Raw genomic sequence first — 20933 nt, 5'->3', positions numbered from 1 at the left:
CAACCTCTTACCTGAGGAAAATGTTTGCAGGCCGTTATCTTTTTATTTTCCAAAATGAGTCTCCAAAAATGTACCTGCTTATAACCTAGATCCTGGCCTGGCTTTGCTCTCCTAAGCCAGAGAAATGCAAATAGGACCTGCCTGATGATCTTTCAGGCAGAGGTTACTGGGCAGAAGTGAGGCAGGTGGTGGGATGTTGGTCATCACTACTCTGGACCCCACAAAACCAGCCATAAGCCCCCAGGGAGCCACAATACGAAAAGCCTTACTTAGAACACCATTCCTTTAAAAAAACAACTCCCAGTATTTGGGGAATTGAAGAGGAAGTGATGCTACTTTGGAAATATGAAATCCTTAAAGTAGCTGGGTGACAAGGAGAGTAATTAAAACCAGCCCAAAAGGTTGGAGATAAACTATCCCTGATATTCAGATCCTCATGGAGAGAAGACACAAGGTGTATGGAGCAGGTCAAAGGGCTTTCAGCGTGGACACTGAACACAGAACACACACTCTGCATGGCCAAGCTGCCACTGGGCTTAACTCAGGGGACCCTAAAAGCACCGTGTTTGGGGGTTCACCCCAGTGCGAAACTCCAGTCATCACATCACTATAGCAGCTTCACAGGTGTGCTCTCACAGGGTTGTTCAAGGCGCTGTTCTCAGCCTCCAAAAGAGGGCAGCAAGAGAGAACTGCCAATGCAAAATCTGTTGGTTAACATATTGGAGTGATGGGTGGTGCTTCTGCTTAGAACATTTAAACCACGGTCATGCGCCACGCTGTGTGAACAGTGTGGACTGAAACGTGAGCCAAATGCTGTCTCTGGCAGCTGCGGCCGTCCAAGGGCATTTCCAGGCAAAGGCAGGAGGGCGGGCAGCTCCCAGCAGAGGCCCAGGGCTGCACCTTGGCTCACCAGGCACCCTGTGCTTCTGTATGATTTACAATTTTAAACTACCTACACACATTTTAGTTGCTAACCTGAATTTTTGTAAAGTGAAGAAAATATAAATATGAATACTGAAACATAACATGGCAGGTTCCCTCTTTTAGCAGGAAAGTATGGACTCAGAATCTCTTTTTAAGAAAGAAATCACTTCTGATTATAGAAAACCCATTAAGCAATCACTCCAACCTAAAAATACTCTGTTTAATCAGGTACTGTGGTGCGGGGAGGGGTGGGGGCTGGTAATTGCCCTTCTCTGTGCTGATAAAAAAAATGGTGAAGCGTACAGAATATTCAGGATCTAGGGAGCCTGAGAGCATTACTGAGTGGCCAGCTAACCAGGAAAGGGGCCTCAGGTTGATTTTGCTAAGGATTTTCATCAAAAGTTAAGGACACCAAACAAAAGATAAAGAAGCTGGTTTGCCTGTTTCTGAAATCTGACACCCTAACTTGGGTATTGTGTGGCCCTTAAATTTTATTAACTGCAGAAAGCCACAAATATGGCTACCAAGACACACAGTCAGTTCATAACTGCACCTGCCGCTATCATCACTTCCATGTAACAACTCAGAGAAAATGTTTTTCTTCTTTCCTGTCTGGAATGACGTCTGCTCTTTGTTCCTCTGACCCAGAACACCTGTGTGTCTGGGGCCGCAACAGCAGCTCATTCTGAGGCCTTCTCTTACCTGTGACTCCACCTTCTAGCCCTCACTTCCCATTCTCCTTCTGTAGAAGGTTTAATCAAGTGTCACAAGATACCATCCTGGCTTTCAGGGAACTTAAATGTAAATATTTAATAAGCACCATGCTCAAATACACAGTAGTGGCAGGAGGCAATGTAGTATATGTAAGATAACACTCCACAGAAAGGAAGAGCATGCTGACATGGGTTTTATCACCGCTAACTATCTGATAAACTGAAGAGAAAGAAGCATGGTCTCCTATGCTTGGCTTTCTGTTACTCAGATGGGGCTTTCCTACTGGCCACTGCTGTATGCTGCCTGGCACATTCTGGGGTTTCATGGATACGGGTGCAAACAATCCCCCTACAGTCTCTGTGGACCTTGCACTGTGAAGATAAATAGATCCGCAGTCAGAAGGCGACCAAACACACATAACGACAGAAGCCATTTCCATTTTAATCCAGAATTACTATTAGCCCTTTGGTATTTTGGTGATGCTAGTCTTAATTTAGAAGACAAAATTGCTCAGAGGAAAACAGAATTTTAAATGCAATCTAAAACTACTACGTATTCTGAGAGCTTCCACGTTCAAGAGTTTCTAGAAAAGGAAAGTGCCTTTTGTTTCTCAGTATGAGAAATTGTTAAAGCTCCTCCCTGTGGTCTCCCAACACTTCTCACCGAAAAACAAGAGGCTGAAAGGGTGACAACAAACACAAAGTGAAAAAAAAAGGAAATTTAAATAGTATGAAATTAGTTTTTATTTTGACTTCAAAATAAACACTTAACATTTTTCCAAAACTAAAGATGAATACTTAAAAACAAGGGTAGAAGATTACTTTTTTCCTTCCCTGGGGAAACCAGTAAGGCAGATGTTCTAATGTGGCCTGCAAGGCTCTTTCATTGGACTAATCTAGACACAGGTAAGACCCTCCCCAGCTTTTCCTCTATTGTCAGTTGCACCTACCAGGGTTATGGCTGGCAGGAGAAAAACCCCAAAACCACCCCCCGCCCGCTCCCCCGCCCAACACAATCAAGGGATTTGAAAAGCCGGGAAAATCGCTGAAACATGTGACCAAGTGTTCATATAAAATCCCTTCTAAGGAGACCGAGTGAAGCTACTATGCCTCAGCAACTCAGCTGAGGTTTCTGCCTGGCCAGTCAGTGCAAAGCCAGTCAGTCACCAGCCTGTGCACCTCACAGCTCACCACAGGGATGTCTTAAAGTTGAACTTCAGCTTCAGCAGGTACTTCAGGTGGACCTGAGCAATGTCGTAGACAATGTACCTGGAGGGGAAGTGTGTCAAGGTACAAACGCTTCCACAAAGGAGGGCGTGCCTGCTGCCCGTAAGCCGGCCTACGGCCACACGCCACAAACCCTCCCAGGTCGGGGGCTGGGTCTCTCATCCTGACCGGGGAGACCACTGAGGGGAACTGCTCCCCGTGAGACACACCACGGGACAGTCTTGAGCCAGCCCGCCCCTGGGTGAACTGGCTGCATTTAAGTGACTTCACAGCCCCAGACCATTGCTTGAGGCGTGCATAGCACACTCGTAAAAGGATACTCGTTATATAGCAGACAGGTGTCATTAACACCAGATGAAATCCCTGTCCCGAGAGGCACCTCCACACCATCCACAGTAATACTAGCCGATGGGTCAGGGGTAGTTTTGCCTAAACCTGCAGGACAGAAGGCAGACAGGATACGATTTGTGGAAACATGCCGAAAATGGTCCAGAGAGATGAGATCTGTATATACATTTAAAAGACATACGAAACCCAATACTGTGTCCTCTTTCCAGACATACAGCTGTAGGTATACAGCAAGTTCCAGCCTAACTGATTTTCATCAGCGTAGTAGTGCCCCCACCCTGCTTTCCGTTAAGTAGAATTCCAAAGCCCTCGCTTCACCTAGGCAGAAGGAAGTCCTAAATCATTACGGGCTATGAGCTGTAGCAATTCAAGAAGCTCCAGGTACCACTATGCCACCAGAAGGCCCTCAATACTGAAGCCAGGAGTCAGGTTAGATCCCAAAGTCAGTGCACCTGGTTATTAGCAGCTGGAACCAGAACTCTTCTATGGCATTTGTAAAACAAGGGTCATTTGTGGCCAGAGTCAAACATTAAAAAAAAAAAGAAAAGAACCTGTAACAGCTAGCCACAGAAACTATGACTCTGGGGGAAACAAAGCCCCTCCCTGTGCCGTCCTGGGTACCTGCTGCGGCAGCTTCCGAAACACATTACCTTTGACACTGTGCTTGCCCTTGGGTAACTTGCTGATATGCGAAGCGTGTTTCAGTTCATACCTATAAGAGAAGGTAGTTTCAGAAGAGCCTCTAAGGTCACTGGGCTCTCAGACCAACAGTACAAACAGCACAGCAAGGCCACAGAAGCTGCTGAGACCAACACTCAGAGAGCCCAGTCCATGTTCCCTGCTAGGAGCTCCCCTCTGCTCTGGTTCTAGACATGGAAGGTGCAGCCCCCTTTGAACAGCTGGTGCCAACGATCACTGCCAGAAGGCCACTTCCAGGAAAGGGCCCAATTAGAGCTATGATGTAGCTGCCATTCTGGAACTTTGTCCAGTCCAGGACCCTGAGACCCCTCCTGGTCTATTACATAACCCTGCTCTCTTTGGATTATGGTCGATGAGGCCAAGGTGGACAACCAATCCAAGCTAGACCAATCAGATTTTCTCTGCAAGGAATCTGCAACTGGGATTAAGATTCCAATTCAACCTGAGATGGTCTCAGAAAGGAAATCTAAAAATCAGTAGGGGGACAGGGGCAATGAAGTGACCACCCTCTGTGCTTCCCAGTCCACAGGAAGAACAGAACTGCCAGTACCTGAGGCCTGGCTGTCTTCCTGTCTTGGTTTTGTGAAGCATTTCTGTGCCTCCCTCATTCACTTAACTTGCATTGGTGTCTGACACCCACCGCCGAACTGGTGGGTCCTATAACTGTGGTGGGGAATTTCCAGGATCACGTCTATCCAGGGGAAGCTCCTTCCTGCAGCTCACCCCATCCACCCCCATCAAGTGCCACCAGCCCCAGAGCTGGGGTTACTCACATGTTTCCAAGGGCAACTTCTCCCAACAGGATCAAGCCTATTGGGTCTCCCTGGGACGTGTGGCAGTAGTTGGCACTCTTGGAGACCATGTCGGCGAAATAGATTCCCTTACCAAACATGTAGCCCGTCTGGAGAGATGGAAAAGGGACAGCTGAAAACCTTCTCATGGGAGCGCTGACTGTGAGCCAGGCGCCAAGAAAACAGCCGTGACAGGTTACTAGCGGCCCCCACAGAGGGCAGAGCCTGCGCTCAGGAGCAGGGTGTTCAGATCCCAGCTCCACCTGCTGCCTAGGGGCTGTGAGAAGTCACTGGGATCTCTCTGGACCCCACTTTCTTCGCTGAACTGGGGAAAAGAACCCTACGGGGCTGCTGTGAAAATTAAATGAGCTACTAACGGCTTCTTAGACCAGGGTGTGGCATATATGAACACCCAGTAAACACAGCTATACTTTTTATTCCTTTAAGGGAAAATGGAGTTAAGAGACATTAGAGTGTTTGCCGCCGCATGGCACAGTGGACTCTGCCACACTAACAAGTCCAGTCATTAAGCTCCTCGCTTTCTACAAGTACAGAACAAGGGGCCTGGCAGACCCTTCTTAAGTTCCTGCCTGTGGGTCACGTCTATAATTGAGCAGCTGACACAGCGGTCTGACTTGGGTCTGGGTTGGACTCTACCGAGGCAGACTGGAGGTCCCCAGCTGGGAGGTGGGAGAGGTAGGTTGGGACTCAGCCTGGGCCGTGGCCAAAGTCTGTGCTCTCTGCCAGTCAACACCCAATTATCATTCACAGCAGGCTCTGGAAAACACTTCACTTCCTCTGTTCCAGAAACTGTGTGCAGCTTGGTAGTGAGGTCAGGAAAGGGCCGTGCGGCAACGCTCACCTTAACTACCATGGCTGCGCCTTCATCTTTAAACAAGGCCGCGTGGTCACAGAGGCACACAGAGGCTTCCCACACAAGTACCCACAGGGCTCAAGTGCAGATGGCTGCAGAGATGGGCAGAGTCCACCCCTCTCCTGCTATGGCTCCCGGGCCAGGCACATACCACAGGCGCTTCAGGTGGGGCTATCCGGAGGCCCTGGGACAGGATGCCCGCGAAGTTGGTGGTCCTGGACCCGTGCCACAGCAGCCTCCGGTTATGCAGCTGCTTAAACGGCTTGTAACGCTGGCTCTCCCCTTCGCGCTCTATCTTGAAGATCTGGTCGGAGTTATTACATAAAGGAGAGAGGTGGAAGGAGCCACCAGTTACTGTGGGGGAACTGGAAGATCCGAAGAGACACAGGGACAGAGCTGAGACACGTGAGGCCTTCTGCAGCACGGAAGGTGTTCCAATCGGGCTGGGATGCACCAACAGGCCACTCAAGGTCTCGTCCAGCAGGGACCAGCAGCTGAACTCATACTGTGTGCAGCAGAGGCACACCTAAGGCACTTTATTTTGGATCTCTCATAATAGTTCTGATTCCAAAACTAGGCGAGAACTAGGTTTTGGAATGGTAGGTAGGAAATGTCCTTTAATACAGAATAAAAAGCCAACCCCAAACCATAAGACTATGGACTTGTGTGTCCCACAAACAACTGCGTCACTTCCTCTGGTTATTTAAAGCAAAGCCAACCGCTCCTACCCAGGCCCAGGTTGGAGGAATGGACAGGGAAGAGCTGGCAGGACACAAAGGGGGCAGGAGGAGGAGAGAGCCTTACGTCGACGACTTCTAAGTCATACGCATTGTGTGTGGTCGCATGAGTGTTCTTCACATACTTCCTAATGATCTCGGCTTCTTCGGAATCTTTGTCCACAACCTAGAAATAAAGCGTTTTGGAATCAGAGCAAGGAGGGCCACACAGAGGCAGGGAGAACAACAGGCTCAGTTGATGCACAAGTAATACATGGCTCACGTGGAGCCCGGGTGGGAGACAGCCAACCTGCGTTCCAGGCCCCCCACCTCCTCGGGCATCACCTGTTTGCATGATCCCAGCCTCCGTCCTGCCTTAGAACCCTATGCTTTGGGCCACCACGAAAGCTAGGAATGTGGGGCTCACTGTCTGGAGCGGGGAACCTCTGCCATGAGGAGCTAGCTGGCTCTCAGGTAATAGTCCCCCGAACCATAACTTAAGCAGGGGATCCTGGGTTCAATCCTTGGATCGGGAAGATCCCCTGGAGAAGGGAATGACAATCCACTCCAGTATTCTTGCCTGGAGAATTCCATGGACAGAGGAGCCTGGCGGGCTACAGTTCATGGGGTCACCAAGAGTCGGAAACGACTTTGCTTGTGTGTACTGAACTGAACCATGACTTAAAGCCCTGGGGCCAGGAGACTCCCTGCAGCCAAGACCTGCAACCAAAAGCAGTGAGGATACGACAGACTCTAGGGCTTTTGACAACGGTGATGGGTGCTCCATTTGAATCCTCAGGGACAGCACATCGTGGCTCAGAGCAAATGTGCACTAAATAACCGTCAGATAATGGAATCTCTGCCTAAATCAATGAGTGTGTGATGGGATTTATATTTTCAGTCTAATCCAAAGTTCAGAGAATGCAGAAATTCTAGTTCTCCTCATTGCTTCTTAATTAAATGGCTTCACAATCATTAACAGAGACATTAACAAACCCCTTCATGAAGAACCAGGCTGTTTGGTATCCTACCCAGCATACACCCACACACCACACAAAACCTATACTTTGTCCTAAGCACGGAGCAAAGGCCCTTTTTAGTTACGTAAACACAGGACACCAGGCTGAACAGATCCCAGTGCACTTGAACTTCCTCACACTGCAGGGCAGGACATGGGCTGTGAAATGAGGCACATGTGAGATGTGAGACCAGGCTCAAAGCCAGGGCAAGCCTGCAGCTAAGGCAAAAATTTCTCTGGTTGGCCAAGGCAGGGTGATTTCTGCCCAAGCCTCCAACAGACCCAAGTTCAAGAACTGTGTGCACCAACACAGCCACTGACTCCAGAGGACATGCATCTAGGCACTGCAGCTTTATTACGGCTGCCATCAGGCGCCTGCCTTGACTTGGAACCTGCCTCGCAAACGAGGTGCTTCTTTACAGGTGAAGGCTCTGAGGTTCTCAGAGGACCACAAGCAGAAACACCTAGGAACCTTATCAGGATGGTCAATCCTTGGACCCCAGCAATCTGTTTTAACAAGCTCTCTAGGAGATCCTGATGCATGTTTAAGTCTGGGGACCACTGTTCTTGGGACAGAGGGTCTGATGCTTCAGAAAGGGCGGGCCCTGTTACCTTAATGTCAGTTTTGAGCTTCTCATAGTTGACATCAATGGGGTCCTTGCTGCTGTCATCAGAACCACCCCTGAGTAGACTGTAGGCCACCTCAATGTCCAGCAGGTTGTCTAGCATTTCCACCTTGGCCTGGAGGAAAGGAAAACCTAGAGCTAAGTACAAGGCGAGGGAGAAAGACTCACCCAGAACCCAGACAATGTCTAACACAGTGACGAGGTCCCTCCCAGGTGTCCAGGGACAGCCTGTTCTCTGTTCACAGGATACACGTCTAAGGATTTCTGGAATGCTAAGGAGGCTCGCTATCCAGGGCACAAGAGGCAGCAAACACATGGCTGTGTGTGTGGGGTTTCTCTCCCACACACTGGTGACAGGTGGAGACCTCTCACTGGCTCCCTAATGAAGGAGAGAGGGAAACCAGAGACAAAGATGCTCCCCCCTCTCCTATGGTTCTTTTTCCCCAGGCTGATGTGGTTCCGCAAGGGCAGGAAAACCCAACTGTTCTACCCATGGTCAGGCTCCTGATATGGGGAGAAACCCTCCTTTGAAATGAGAGCCCAGCGGTGGGCCTCCGGCCCTGGCCACTGCCCTCGGGGATCACAACATAGAGGGGCAGTGATGCGGGAGTGACACCCAGCCCTGCACAGCCCAGACCAGTGGCTCCTCCTGGGCCGCGGTGCTACCTGCACGCTGTTTGCATTGTTCAGGAGCGGGGGCTTCTTCATCCCGAAGTCGTGGGGGATCAGGGTGTAGAAGCGGTTGGAGAGATCCAGGATGTGAGAGTCACTGCTGCCCTGGGACAGTGCCTTTGGGGGGAGGGAACAGAGGGAACGGCCTGAGGCGCCGCTGAGCTTCTAGCACCTTGCCGGACTTTCTCCTCTGGAAGCCGGGCGCTGCCGCCAAGTCTGTGTGGCCAGGCCAGGAAACCACCTTCTGCAGCGTCTGTCACTCAGCTGGGCAGCGGCAGGATCCCATCCTCAAACCGGGTGGCTCCGGACACACGGGGTTCCCATACACGATTTCACTTGTACAGACAGTTGTGCATTTATACACCCATAAACCCCTCACCGCTATGCAAAATGCTCACTGGGGCATGTTGATGGTGGGCGCACTGGCTGTTGCTACAGAAGTCTTTCAACTTTCTGCGTGTTTGGAAAGATTTCACAACAAACTGTCGGGGACTTCTTGGTGGTCCAGTGGTTAAGAATCTGCTTTCTAATGGAGGGAACGTGAGTTCAATCCACGTTTGGGGACCTAAGATCCCACATGCCATGGGGCAAGTAAGCCCGAGCATCACCAACTACGGCGAAGCCTGTGCACTGCCACAAAGAACCCACAGGTCACAACTAAGACCTGATACAACAACAACAACAAAAAACAACAAACCTCGAGGGGGAGAAAAAAAGACCCTTTGCTATAAAATTCAATCCAGCCGCCTTGGCCACTGACCTTCATCTTTAAGGCGGGGGCGGGGTGGGGTGGGCCAGGGCCAGCACAGAAAGGTGAGCCCCTCCCCAGGCCGCAGAAGGTGCTCAGTAAACGCACAAAGAAACGGAGGAGCTGGACCCCTAGTCAGTGCACGCTCGGCAGACACCCTTGGTGCCTACAGGAGGGCAAAGGGGCAACGAGACAGCACCTGAAGCCCTAGGTTGGCTTCTCACGGTGACTCGGGCTTGTCCTCGTTGTAAACCTCTGCCTGTGCTGCAGGCTGCTCTGTGCAACAGGCAAAGGACACCACCCCAGACCCTCCGCCTGGACATTCTGGAATGGGAAAGAGCTCAGGATGAGCAGTCTTTCAGGTCTCCGGCAGTGGGTAACAAGGAAAGAGGTCAACTGATCAGGACTGGCTGTAACTGGATTTAACCGCTACATTTCAGGGCCTCCTCTCCAGCATCAGCCAGAGTCCACTGCCCTGGTCCGACTTCAATGTCCTGTGTGGTTTTCTTCTTTCATGTGCCACCCCCAAACACAAGTGGAACCCTCCAGGGCAGAGGCTGGAAGACACTGGGGACTGGGGGGCCTTGGGAGATGCTCAGCAAGTTGACGTGGAATGAACACGAACAAGAGCAAAGCGATGTTTAACTACTTGATGATGCTACTTGATTTCATAGTAACTGCCAAATAAACTCAGGCTCTCTTAAGGACACACAGAATAAAATCAGAACGTTTTTATGAGGCGGGAGAATGAAATTTCTCATCAGGCATATAGTGTTTACTTCATATCTGACAACTGAAACACTGCTAATTCATTAGGATTGTGATCACCTTACTTTCTTTGTCATACTTGGTGAACTGAAAACCATCTAAATCAGCAGGAATCAGTATGTCTATTTTCTTAACCTTGAGTAAATGTACTGCTGCTTTCCCCACCGGAGGATGACAGGCAGCCCAGGAGATGCCCCTGCCCCCAACATGGGGCAGCTGGAGGAGGCTGGTGTCTTACCTGCTGGACCTCACTGAGGATGGAGTATGCAGCCTGGATCTGCCTTTTGCTCAGCTTCCCCAAGGGCATCTTCTGAAGGTCAATCTGAGGAGACAGGGGGATTTTTTCCCTTTGAAAGTTGGGCACTGTCCGGCGTGATGATGGGAGAGCCAGACCGAACATCACCCCAGGCCTTCTGAGCTCCAAAAGAAGCAGACACAGTCTGTTTGGTCCTCCTAAGGAGACCTGGTGACCCGATTCCACAGGCTCTGCAGCCCTACCCCCAGTGCAGTGGATGGGAGTCTGTGAGAGAAGACTCTTGTTCATTTATGGCAGAGATAAGCCAAGCCCCCACCCCTGCACTGGGTTTGAAACAGTCCCACACTTCTGGAAGAAAACACAGCAGGACTCTCATCTAATTCCCAAGTGAGGCCCTCCCTGGGGTCTCAGAGCCAAGGCCATCCCCAGCCAGAAAATAACCATAAAGTGGGGAAAATTATTTTTAAAAGGACACGCTCCTGAACATACATACTGACATCAACCTAACAATGTACGCCTCAAATCAGTCACCCTGAAGGTTAAACGTCTGTCCCTACAACAGTGCTGCTCACAACACACTGGGAACCAGCAGGAAGGCAGGGAGCGGCTGCAGTGGCAGAAGCGTGAACTCTGTGGCCAGGGGTCTGGTCACCAGCTAAGGAGCGAGGCACCCACTCCCAATGGGAGCGACCTGGCTGAATGCTGGCTAGGCCCCCTCCTCTGTCAGCCCCCCATGGGGCCCCCTGCTCTGAATCCTGAGCCGCAGTCTCTAGGGTTGTTCCCAGCAGACCTCCTGAGCTCCTGGCCCCGGGACTGCACTTAGTCCATCTTTGGGGCTAGTATCTGCGGGGCCTGGAACAAAGATGGAGCTGGACAAGCACTCAAGAAGTGGAACTGCTATCTGATTAGATGAAATATTAAGAGGATGTGAAGGTGCTCACAGCCCAACAGGCACCAATTAGGGACCAGTGGTGACGGCGTCTGCATTCTCAGTACTGCCCATCCGCCCATCCCCAGGGAGAGCTGGTTTCTGGGAAGAGTTTAAACAGTTGGAGTGCAGTCCAGGGAAGAGGATGGATAATGTATTCTGAGCCAAGGACACAGTATAGTAAAAGAGCAGAGTGACCCAAGCATGGACTGTGAGTTGGCTCTAAAGCAATTCTAAAGAGGAAACTCTAGAAGATATACTCCAAGAGCAGTGTGACCAGAGTGACAGCAGAGACTCTGAGGGAAGCACTTCCCTGAGCTGGGTAATTCTGGTGCTTGTTTTAAATAGACCTGGTTTCTCTAACCCACACCCTCAAATGCACAGACACAGCCCACAAGAACAAGGAAAGGGCTCAACCAACACAAGCCACCTCCACTCCCGACCGTGGGCTGCAGTGGGGAAGGAGGCTTCAAAGCTGGAGCGTGGGCTCTGGACTCAGTGCACACCCTCCCCGCCCCGGCTCGGACTCTGCTCTGGGCTCAGGACTCACCTGCTCACGGGGAGCACACAGTGCCCTGGTTACTATGTTTCCTTATCTACCCGGTCACCCTTTTCACGTGCAGGCCATTGGGCTGGGAGTGGGTGCCCCACTCTCCACGTGCTCAACCCACTTAGTTCCGTATCTTTAGGTTGTTTTAGAGTGTGTGTGTGCTTAGTTGCTCAGTCATGTCTGACCCTTTGCAACCCCATGGACTATAGCCCATCAGGCTCCATTGTGCATGGGGGTTCTCCAGGCAAGAATACTGGAGTGGGGTTGCTATGCCTTCCTACAGGGGATCTTCCCAACCCAGGGACTGAACCCAGGTCTCACACATTGCAGGTGGATTCTTTACCGTCTGAGCCACCAGGGAAAGCCCTTTTTAGAGTGTAAAACAATATAAAAAAAAAAAGTCATTTCACACAGAGAGACTGGGTCTGATGACAACTGAGACATTCTATGAATCACAGAGAAGCCAGAGTACAGAAAGCCAGAAAGGGTATGTGGGACCTTTCTTTTGAAAGATTCATGAAATTGAAGATGCCCCTGCCCACTCTGGTACACCTCTTCTCTAGGCATTCTTGCTGAGCCTGCCCATAAGCTGTTCAAACCTGTCAGACCTCCCAGCAAGAAGCCTGGTTGTATATCTACTTGAACAAGATATCTGCACAAGCCCTAGCTATCTTCACACCTGTTAGGGGTGTCTAAGTCATGACCCAACACTGTAACAACAGCAGAGCCCGAGCAGTCCTGCCAGGCTGGGCTTAAGACAGGGAGATGCAGGGCTGAGGAAGAGAAGCTACTAGTGGTCTCTACAACCCAGATTTGTCTTGCCTTCTTTAAGGCTGGCTGGAAGAAGCAGAGAGGAAGCAAGCTGGTGAAGGGGCAGAATGGACAAGGCTAATCTGCAACTCCTGCACTCTGCTGGTCCCTGCTTCTTTTTCAAAACGGCTCCAAGCTTAGAGGCAGCAAGAACATTCATCTCCCAGGGGACAAACAGAGAGCACCTGGCCCTGGCTGGTGGTCCCTGCCACTTGTCCTTGGACAGAAATATGACTGATCTACTCATCACTTCCCCCTCCCCTCCACCCCTATGATTGGCTGGTATGAATTTTATCTGATGAAGCAAGTGTCAGAAGCTCTCTGCTGGTCACAGCAGTTCTTTCACTGTAAATGGGCTCCATCTTGGACTTCCATGACAACTCCAAGTGGCCTATTTGGTTGAGCCACAAAAGAACCATGCCCCACACTCCTCTATGGCAACTTCAAGGGAAAAAGTGCAATGGGGACAACATACCATCTATTTCACAACAGGCCAACGATTCTCTGTGAAAGTGTAGGTACCCCAGGCCTCAGTGCTCCTGTATGTCTCAGGCTAAAGACCAGCCACTGAACTCATTGCCAACTCAGCACTCCAATCATCCACCCCAGCAAATGCTCAGAAATATAACAAAAGTGCAATAACCTCATACTCCACCATGGCTTTCTTCATACTTTCTACATCAAAGATCATTTTAATGAGGTTCTGCACTGGCTTGGGGAGCTTGGACTTGGTGCCAGGGTTTACTGTCAACTTCTTCACCGCCTCTTCATCCTGTAGGGAAAATCAGGAAGAGACCCAATTAAACAACCCAAGCAAAGCTGTGGTAGTGTCATCTGGCAGAGAAAGGATAGAGTGCCACCAAAAGGTTAAAAAAAAAAAAAAAAAAAAGGCTGCGTGTAAAAGGTTTGGCATTAGTTGCCAGGAGGAAGATGTTGAGTATGGACAGGATGAGACTGCCTGTGCGCCCCAGATCCTCTCGGCTGCTCCCGATTCTTATTCCAGACACCGCCGAAGCATCCAGTTCTGCACAGGCAGACCTGCAGGCACCCGCACTGCCTCCCACACTTGGGTTGCTGGTGCCCAGTGCCCATTCATGCCCAACGTGAAAGTGCTGGCACCTACGAGGGCAAACCTTGGAGCCAAGGCACACTGGACTGATGGACAAATTCTGCCTCCTTTCTTCTCTTACACTGCTTCACCCAAGGCTGAATTCACACAGCCTTCTCTGTAGTGCCAAAGGGTCAAGCAACCAGTCCCACTTCCTGTCACGCAGCTTGACAGTGTTCAAGCACATAGGAGCATCATCCCTACCCCTCACCCCTGCTCCCTGGGATTGCTCTTCCTGATATACTAGCAACACAGGACTTTAACTCCAGCCAGCTGGGGATCCCAGGCTGAGCCAAGACCCTGCTTGAATGAGGGTAACTGCTGTTGGGCTTTGCTCCTGGAATCTGCTTGGCTTAATCTGCAGAGAAGAACCCGTGTGCTAGTGCCCAGGGCCGCTGCTGCCAGTGTCACCGTGGATCTACTCTCAAGGCTGAAACACACGTCTTTACGTGCATTCTTATCTTCCGGCTGTAACTTTACTTGAAGGCAAACCATTAATCCATTAAAAAGCCTTATTTACATGCATATACTGTAACCAGGAACTCTAAGAATAGTAAGCAAAAAGGCATACAGATATGTATATCAGCATCATTATAGTGAATATATAAAAATAATCTAAATATCTAACTGGGGGATGGGAGAGAGTAGTTTGGTAAATTACAAACTACAGCCACCCACGAGACCTGGGTTTTGATCCCTGTGTCGGGATCAAACCAGTATTCTTGCCTAGAGAATCCCACGGACAGAGGAGCCTGGTGGGCTAAAGTCCATGGGGTCGCAAAGAGTTGGACATGACTGAGCGACTAACACTATTATTACTACCAGAGGAAGGAATTCTATACAGACTTTAGAAATGATGCTTTAGTTCAGTACCATTTAACAGAGTAGCCCCTGGTTCTGACATGTGGTCATTCTGAATTGACATATGTTTTAAGAGCTAGAAAAACATCAGCTATCAAAGACTGAATTAAAAAAAAAAAAAGGAAAGCTATTTCAATATCAACATATCAAAATGATAATATTTTGGACATACTGGGTTAACTGGTATTAATGTCACTGTTCTTCATAAAATGTAGCCACTAGAATATTTAAAATTGCATAAGTGGCCGCATCTCTCTGTTGGACAGCACTGCTCTAGAGGACATGGGGAAACATTCCTAGAACATCGAGGCAAAACGTGGGTGGTGGCAACACGTGCGTAAGGAAGGACTCCAGGGCTGCGACGGCTGAAAGCACCTGTCAACTGAAAGGAAGAATATACACACGTGTACCTTGAGCTTAACTCTTCTGTACCTTTGTACACCTCAGGTGCTAGCTACCCTTCCTTGCAGTTGAAAATGTGCTAATTTACATGGTTTCTCTCTATCCTCAGCACATCCGTGGATTCAACCAACCATGGATCGTATGGAACTGCGGTATTTACAATGAAAAAAATTCCACATGCAAGTGGACCCATGTAATTCAAACTTGTGTTGTTCAACTGTACATCTTTTTGAAATGCAAAAAATAAACTCAGGAGGGAACACTGCTGAGTTAGACCAAGTATGTCCAACACTCAAGTCCAAGTTCTCTGCTGCTGCTACGTCGCTTCAGTCATGTCCGACTCTGTGCCACCCCATAGATGGCAGCCCACCAGGCTCTGCCTTCCCTGGGATTCTCCAGGCAAGAACACTGGAGTGGGTGGCCATTGCCTTCTCCATTGTGTGAAAGTGAAAAGTGAAAGTGAAGTCGCTCAGTCGTGTCCAACTCATAGCGACCCCATGGACTGCAGCCTACCAGGCTCCTCCATCCATGGGATTTTCTAGGCAAGAGTACTGGAGTGGCTTGCCATTGCCTTCTCCGCCAAGTTCTCTACCCCAACATTATACAAGAGTTAATTTCTGTTTTTAATGGTACAGTTCATGACACTCTGTAAACTAGAGAACTTACAGTTTATAAATACTTCAAATCCCCCTTTGACACATTAGACCTCAAAGATTTGAGTTAAAACCTGTACCACTGCAATAAATCTCTTTCCCTCTGCATAATAAATGTGCACCACCCCTCATTATAAAAGCAACAGGTTTTCATATAGAAACAATGTAAGAATTTTGTCAAAAACAAATGGCCTCAACAGTATCAGTCAAGAGACACTGGAAGGTTGCCTGGTAATATAAAGGGAGATGACCAAGCTACAAATAAAAATAATGGGAAACTATCAGGAAATAATTTAGGACTAAAAACTGTGACCCAGTGTAGTCACTACAATTCTATCTTGATGATAAAGCAAGTCATGTGACCTTCAGATAAGCAACCTCTATGAACTCCTCCTCCCTTGTGTTACGGAGCAACTTCAAAGACTGCTCCTTTGTGACAAAATGCTCACACTGTTTTTACAAGCCGCACCTCACACTTCATGGAACAGATTTTATTCATGAAAGGGCATGCATTTTATTAAATGCTTTTTCTGTGTTCATTAGGATGACTGTGTGGATTCTATCCTTTATTCTGTTCATGTTATACTACACTGATTTGATTTCTGCATGTTGAACCAACCTTGCATTCCTGGGATAAATCCTACTCAATCATGGTGTCTAAATGCCCGTGTGCTGCTAGATTCAGTTTGTTAGTATTTTGTCGAAGGTTCTGCATTTATATTCATAACTATGTTGGTCTGTAGTTTTCCTGTGATGTCTTTATCCATCTGTGCTTATCAGGATAATACTGGCCTTGTAGAATGAGTTGAAAAGTGTTCCTTCCTCTTCTGTTTTTGGAAGAGTTTACGAAGGACCAGTATTAATTCTTTAAATATTTGGTGGAATTCATCAATGATGTCATCTGATTCATGGCAGGTTTTTAAAAGAAAACCTTTTACTAGCACTAGCAAGTATCAGAGCATGATTACCTGGCCATAGTCAATCTCCAGAGGGTAGAACTTTTTGGGATGCTTCGTAAAGTTTTTAGAGTGCCAGGCATTTCCGGTTTTCTCTTCATATAATTTCATAAAATGCTCAATGGCATCCTCCTTGGATGGCATCTGCTCCAGTTTGTTACTACCAATCACCGTGCCCACACGGCCCCAGGACCTGAATATCCAGTACCTGTGGGAAGAGATGAAGAGCATCAGATACAATTTTGCGGGTCAGCCGGTCATATTTCAGGATGAGCTTCCTCTCCCTGCTATTTCCCTTGAGGGAGAAAAGAGTTGTAAACACCCCAAAATGATGATAACTGACAAAGAGGAACAAAAGGAACCAGTATTAAACAACTTTTATTTTAATTTCTATTAAACTGAGAGTTGTTAAGTTTAAAGTAATTAAAAAATGCCCTTCCATATCATACTGGCAAGTGAGCTATAAAAAGTACCAAAGAATAGTTTAACCTTGGATCTGGCAGATGAACTTGACGAGTAAATCCTGAGGCCTTTACATGGTGGTGGTGGTGGTTTAGTCACTAAGTCATGTCCGACTCTTGCGACCCCATGGACCATAGCTAGCCAGGCTCCTCTGCCCATGGGATTCTCTAGGCAAGAACACTGGAGTGGGTTGCCATTTCCTTCTCCAGAGGCCTTTACATAAAAACATCCAATTCCTTTTCCCAAATAAACACAGCAAGTATTACCTGGAAGTTATGCATTCATTAACAACAGGTACCAAAAGGAATGAAGAACGTTTGGCTCAGATCAGAGGCTGAGATACAATGAAATGGGAGGGGGCAGGAGAGTGGTCCACAGGGTCAGCCACCTACAGACCTAGGCTAATATCCTCAGTTTCCATCTTAAGCTAGAGCTAAGTCCCAGGTATTCTAGGGGCAGGGCTGCCTAGCTTTGGGGGAGTGCATTTTTCTTAGTGAAAATCATGCAGAAGTTAAATCTCACACCACAGTAAGTACAGATATAGCAGTAAAATCAGAGATTTCAAAGAAAAGCTAGTGCTTCCTGCTGGTTTTCTGGGCTACTGCCCAGAGGCATATAATTTCATTCTCTTGTTGTTTTTTTTCCCCCTCTAGAAATGTTTGGAAGATATCACATGGACCTAACTTGAAAATCTTCTAACAGGCCATAATGCCCTTTCCCTATAAAAACCAATAAATCAAGGCCACCAGGATAAGCCACCCATTTGAAATCACCAGTATAACTTCTTATGTGTTGGTAGTAGACAGTTCTGTTCTCACTGCCTGTGGTTTACGAACTATAGCACTCAGTGTGTTTTTACAAAAGCCCCCCTCCTTCTCCTGCACGCCAATACTCAGCTAGCTTTTGGAAGGTTATGTTTTACAAGCAAGAAACCCTATCTTCAAATCTCCAACAAGAGTCAGCAGTAAACTAAACGATGTAGGATTTTATTTCTTTACAAACTGCGAATAGCCACACAGATGTTAGGTGCCCTTGTAAGGTCACCTTTGAGGTTCACATTTTAAAACCTTGTTTCATTCATATGGATAGACTTGGCAGTCTTTTAATTTTTGGTTGTGCTGTGTGGCATGTGGGATCTTAGTTCCTCAATCAGGGATTGAACCTACACCCCTTGCACTGGAAGCATGGAGTCTTAATGACTGGACCACCAGGGAAGTCCCTGAGGTTCACATTTTAAATGACAGGTTTGTGAGAAGCTGTAGAAATGGGAAGAGCCTGAGCCTGCCAGTGCCTAGAACTTGCAGCTGCCGAGAGTCGCCAAGTGCTGACGTTCTCTCAGGGGTCTGCTTTTCAACAAGTAAAGCTCTTTGAATCTCTTGGACTTCAATGGGTAAACTGTTCCCATTTACTAAAAAGAAAAGATCAAGTTCAAAATACAAAGTGCTTTTCTGCCGCCATTAGGGTTTAGCAAGAGTTCCTTTCACACACCTCTCCTGCTTGCACGTAGCTCCCATTCCACAGCGGCTGTAACAAGGGCCCATCCGCTCGTCGGAAGACCACTCTGATTAGGTAAGTATGGGCAGTCAAGCCAGCCCCTTCTCTCAGCACGCCAGGACCAGCTCTTACCTGGCTCCATTACATTGAAATAAAAAAAGAAGCCATCTCAAACGCCTTTGGTAACCCAGGAGCCTGACGTGACACAGATAACCGAGGACAGCAAGGCTGTCCAGGGGCCACGGCCTCTTCCCTCCTTCACTGAAGACCTCACTGCACACCTATGATCCTCGAGAGGCAGCTGGTCCCCAGGTTCGCGGACAGCCTAGCTCCGAGGGGCCCTGCTTTCAGGAGCCCGCTCCTCTGGACACTTCCCCGCCCCCTGGTGCACCTGCTCTCTTTGTCATCCTCCAGGAGCTGCAGCTTGTAATAGGAGTTGGTCCCTTTGACGATGTCCACGAGCCCGAGGGTGGCGCTGAAGACCTTCCCACCTTTCTCGAGGACGTGTGCGTTGTGTTCCAGACCTGTCAGGACAGAGCTCCTGAGAGTCTGCCCCCATGGTAGGGGGAGGGAGGGGACCCTTCTGGTTCCCCAGGACCAGGGAACCTGGCACCCCACTCTGTTCACTCCCATTTCCTCACCTGACTCAGGGTCGACAGCTGCTCCTCCTTTAAGAGTTAATTTCATCCTCTTTTCAGATTTGTTGGTACCTTGGAAGGAAACAGAGAAATGCAAACATTAAAAATAAACCAGGAAGGGGAAGGTGGCAGGCAGGGCAGGTGGGTCATCTTTGCCTGTATCAGAGTCAACAGGGGATGTGTGTGTTGCCTCTCACCACCTGAAGTTGCTGCCATTCTGTGTCAAGGAAAAACGAACTGATAAAGCCAGTGTGGGCAGCACTCATCAGACCACTGGCGCACAAAGGGAGAGGCTCTGCACGGGTGGACCCGATGGGGCCACTCAGGGCCTCACCTTCCTCCTTGACGGGACCCTTGCTCTTCTTGGAGGGCGCGGCCCCCGACTTCCCCTTTGGGGCCACTGCTTCAACAGGCTCCACCTTCACCTCGGCTCCCCAGGGGGACAAGAGGTGGGTGGAGAGCAACTCCTGAAGGCTCTTGGTGGAGGCGGAGATGTCCTGGAGGAAGTCCTCAGACACGACACGGATGTTGGCTTCTTTTACTTCCTCCATCTTTTTATTCATCTTGTCCACCTCCTCTGTTCCAATTGGAAGGAACAAAAAGCGAAATCTCAGATTACTCCAGAGGTGTTACTCGCTCAGTACTTTCCTCCCCACTCAGTTTTCTTTTCCTTCAAAATCTAGCACTCAGGAACTCGCTCATTTCGACAACTGTCTGCCACTAGCAACAAGCCTCCTTTTCTAAGGTGTGATGAATGAGAGCTGCTTTCTCCAAACCATTCTACAGAACCAGATGTCAACAAGCATTTCACACAGAAGGTGAGTGAGGTTTGTATGGGAAAAGTGGTGTAGTGCTTTCTGCTCTTGGGAGACTTAAGATGGTCATTGGTGTAATAAGCCTGCAAAAAAATCTGTGTACCCTCTGAACTCTGCATTTCAAGCCTGCTTAAGCTGTGAACTTTTGTTCTAGTGGAAAATCTACCAACATCTTGTGAACAGTGCTAAGCGACAAGAAGAGTGGGCTGGTCTTCAGACAAGCGAGCACAGACCACAGCAGGGAGCAAGGCCAAGTTATGAGAGCCCATGCCCCTTCCTAGAGAACCTGAACCACGCCCGCAGTAAGAGACATACTTCTAGGGTCCCTGTGTGTGTCGGACACTGGGCCCAACACAATCAGGAGAGACAGACAGGGTCCCCCTGGTTCTCAGGCCAGTGAGACTTACTTTTGGTGCTGATACACAGGGAGGCCTTGTTGGCCGTCCCTGTCAATTTCCCCCCGAGTTTCTCGATCGTGGCCTTCACTTCATCCTTGTTCTGGGAGAGTTTCCCTAGAGTCAGGATCTTCATGTTGGATAATGGCTTGTCTGGAATGGAAAACAGGATCATGAGACAGGGCTGCTGCCTGTGGTGGGGAAGAGCAGAAAACGAGGCAGTAGCTCCCAGGGAAAAGTCAGCCAGGTTGCAAGGCCCCTGAACGGCCTCAGCACCTTCTCTGATCAGGGAGAAATGGGTCTCCTTGGGGAAAAGGCCACGTAAACAGCAAAGAGCTAGAGCACCAGGAAAGCAGAGGACAGCAAACCGCACCCAGTCCTCAGCACAGAGAGGGCCAGCTGGGCATGAGCCATGCACTGACACCGTTCTACAATTAGGCCATGAGCAGGGATGTCTGGGGGCGTCTGGGTCTGCACCACA

The 20933-nt window shown here is 49.0% G+C and overlaps 1 protein-coding gene across 3 annotated transcripts in view; it reads right to left on the bottom strand.

Moving 5' to 3' along the window:
- Nucleotides 1–2363: 2363 nt before the first annotated feature.
- PARP1 (poly(ADP-ribose) polymerase 1) overlaps nt 2364–20933 on the bottom strand; it is a 48380-nt gene continuing 29810 nt past the window's right edge. For all 3 annotated transcript variants that reach the window (XM_044943097.2, XM_044943099.2, XM_006046078.4), the window contains 15 exons: nt 20465–20605; nt 19577–19819; nt 19246–19314; nt 18996–19128; nt 16661–16856; nt 13312–13440; nt 10363–10446; nt 8603–8725; nt 7923–8051; nt 6381–6479; nt 5728–5880; nt 4685–4812; nt 3863–3924; nt 3185–3299; nt 2364–2906 (listed from right to left, as the gene is read on the bottom strand). In XM_044943097.2, coding sequence (XP_044799032.2) covers nt 2825–2906; nt 3185–3299; nt 3863–3924; nt 4685–4812; nt 5728–5880; nt 6381–6479; nt 7923–8051; nt 8603–8725; nt 10363–10446; nt 13312–13440; nt 16661–16856; nt 18996–19128; nt 19246–19314; nt 19577–19819; nt 20465–20605 — 1886 coding nt within the window. In that variant the 3' untranslated portion in view covers nt 2364–2824. The remainder of the gene's footprint in view (nt 2907–3184; nt 3300–3862; nt 3925–4684; nt 4813–5727; nt 5881–6380; nt 6480–7922; nt 8052–8602; nt 8726–10362; nt 10447–13311; nt 13441–16660; nt 16857–18995; nt 19129–19245; nt 19315–19576; nt 19820–20464; nt 20606–20933) is intronic.

The sequence above is a fragment of the Bubalus bubalis genome, chromosome 5 (assembly GCF_019923935.1).
Source record: "Bubalus bubalis isolate 160015118507 breed Murrah chromosome 5, NDDB_SH_1, whole genome shotgun sequence".
In the NCBI taxonomy this organism is placed as follows: domain Eukaryota; kingdom Metazoa; phylum Chordata; class Mammalia; order Artiodactyla; family Bovidae; genus Bubalus; species Bubalus bubalis.
Note: the sequence above shows the minus strand (reverse complement) of the source record. Positions and strands in the feature narration are given on the sequence as shown.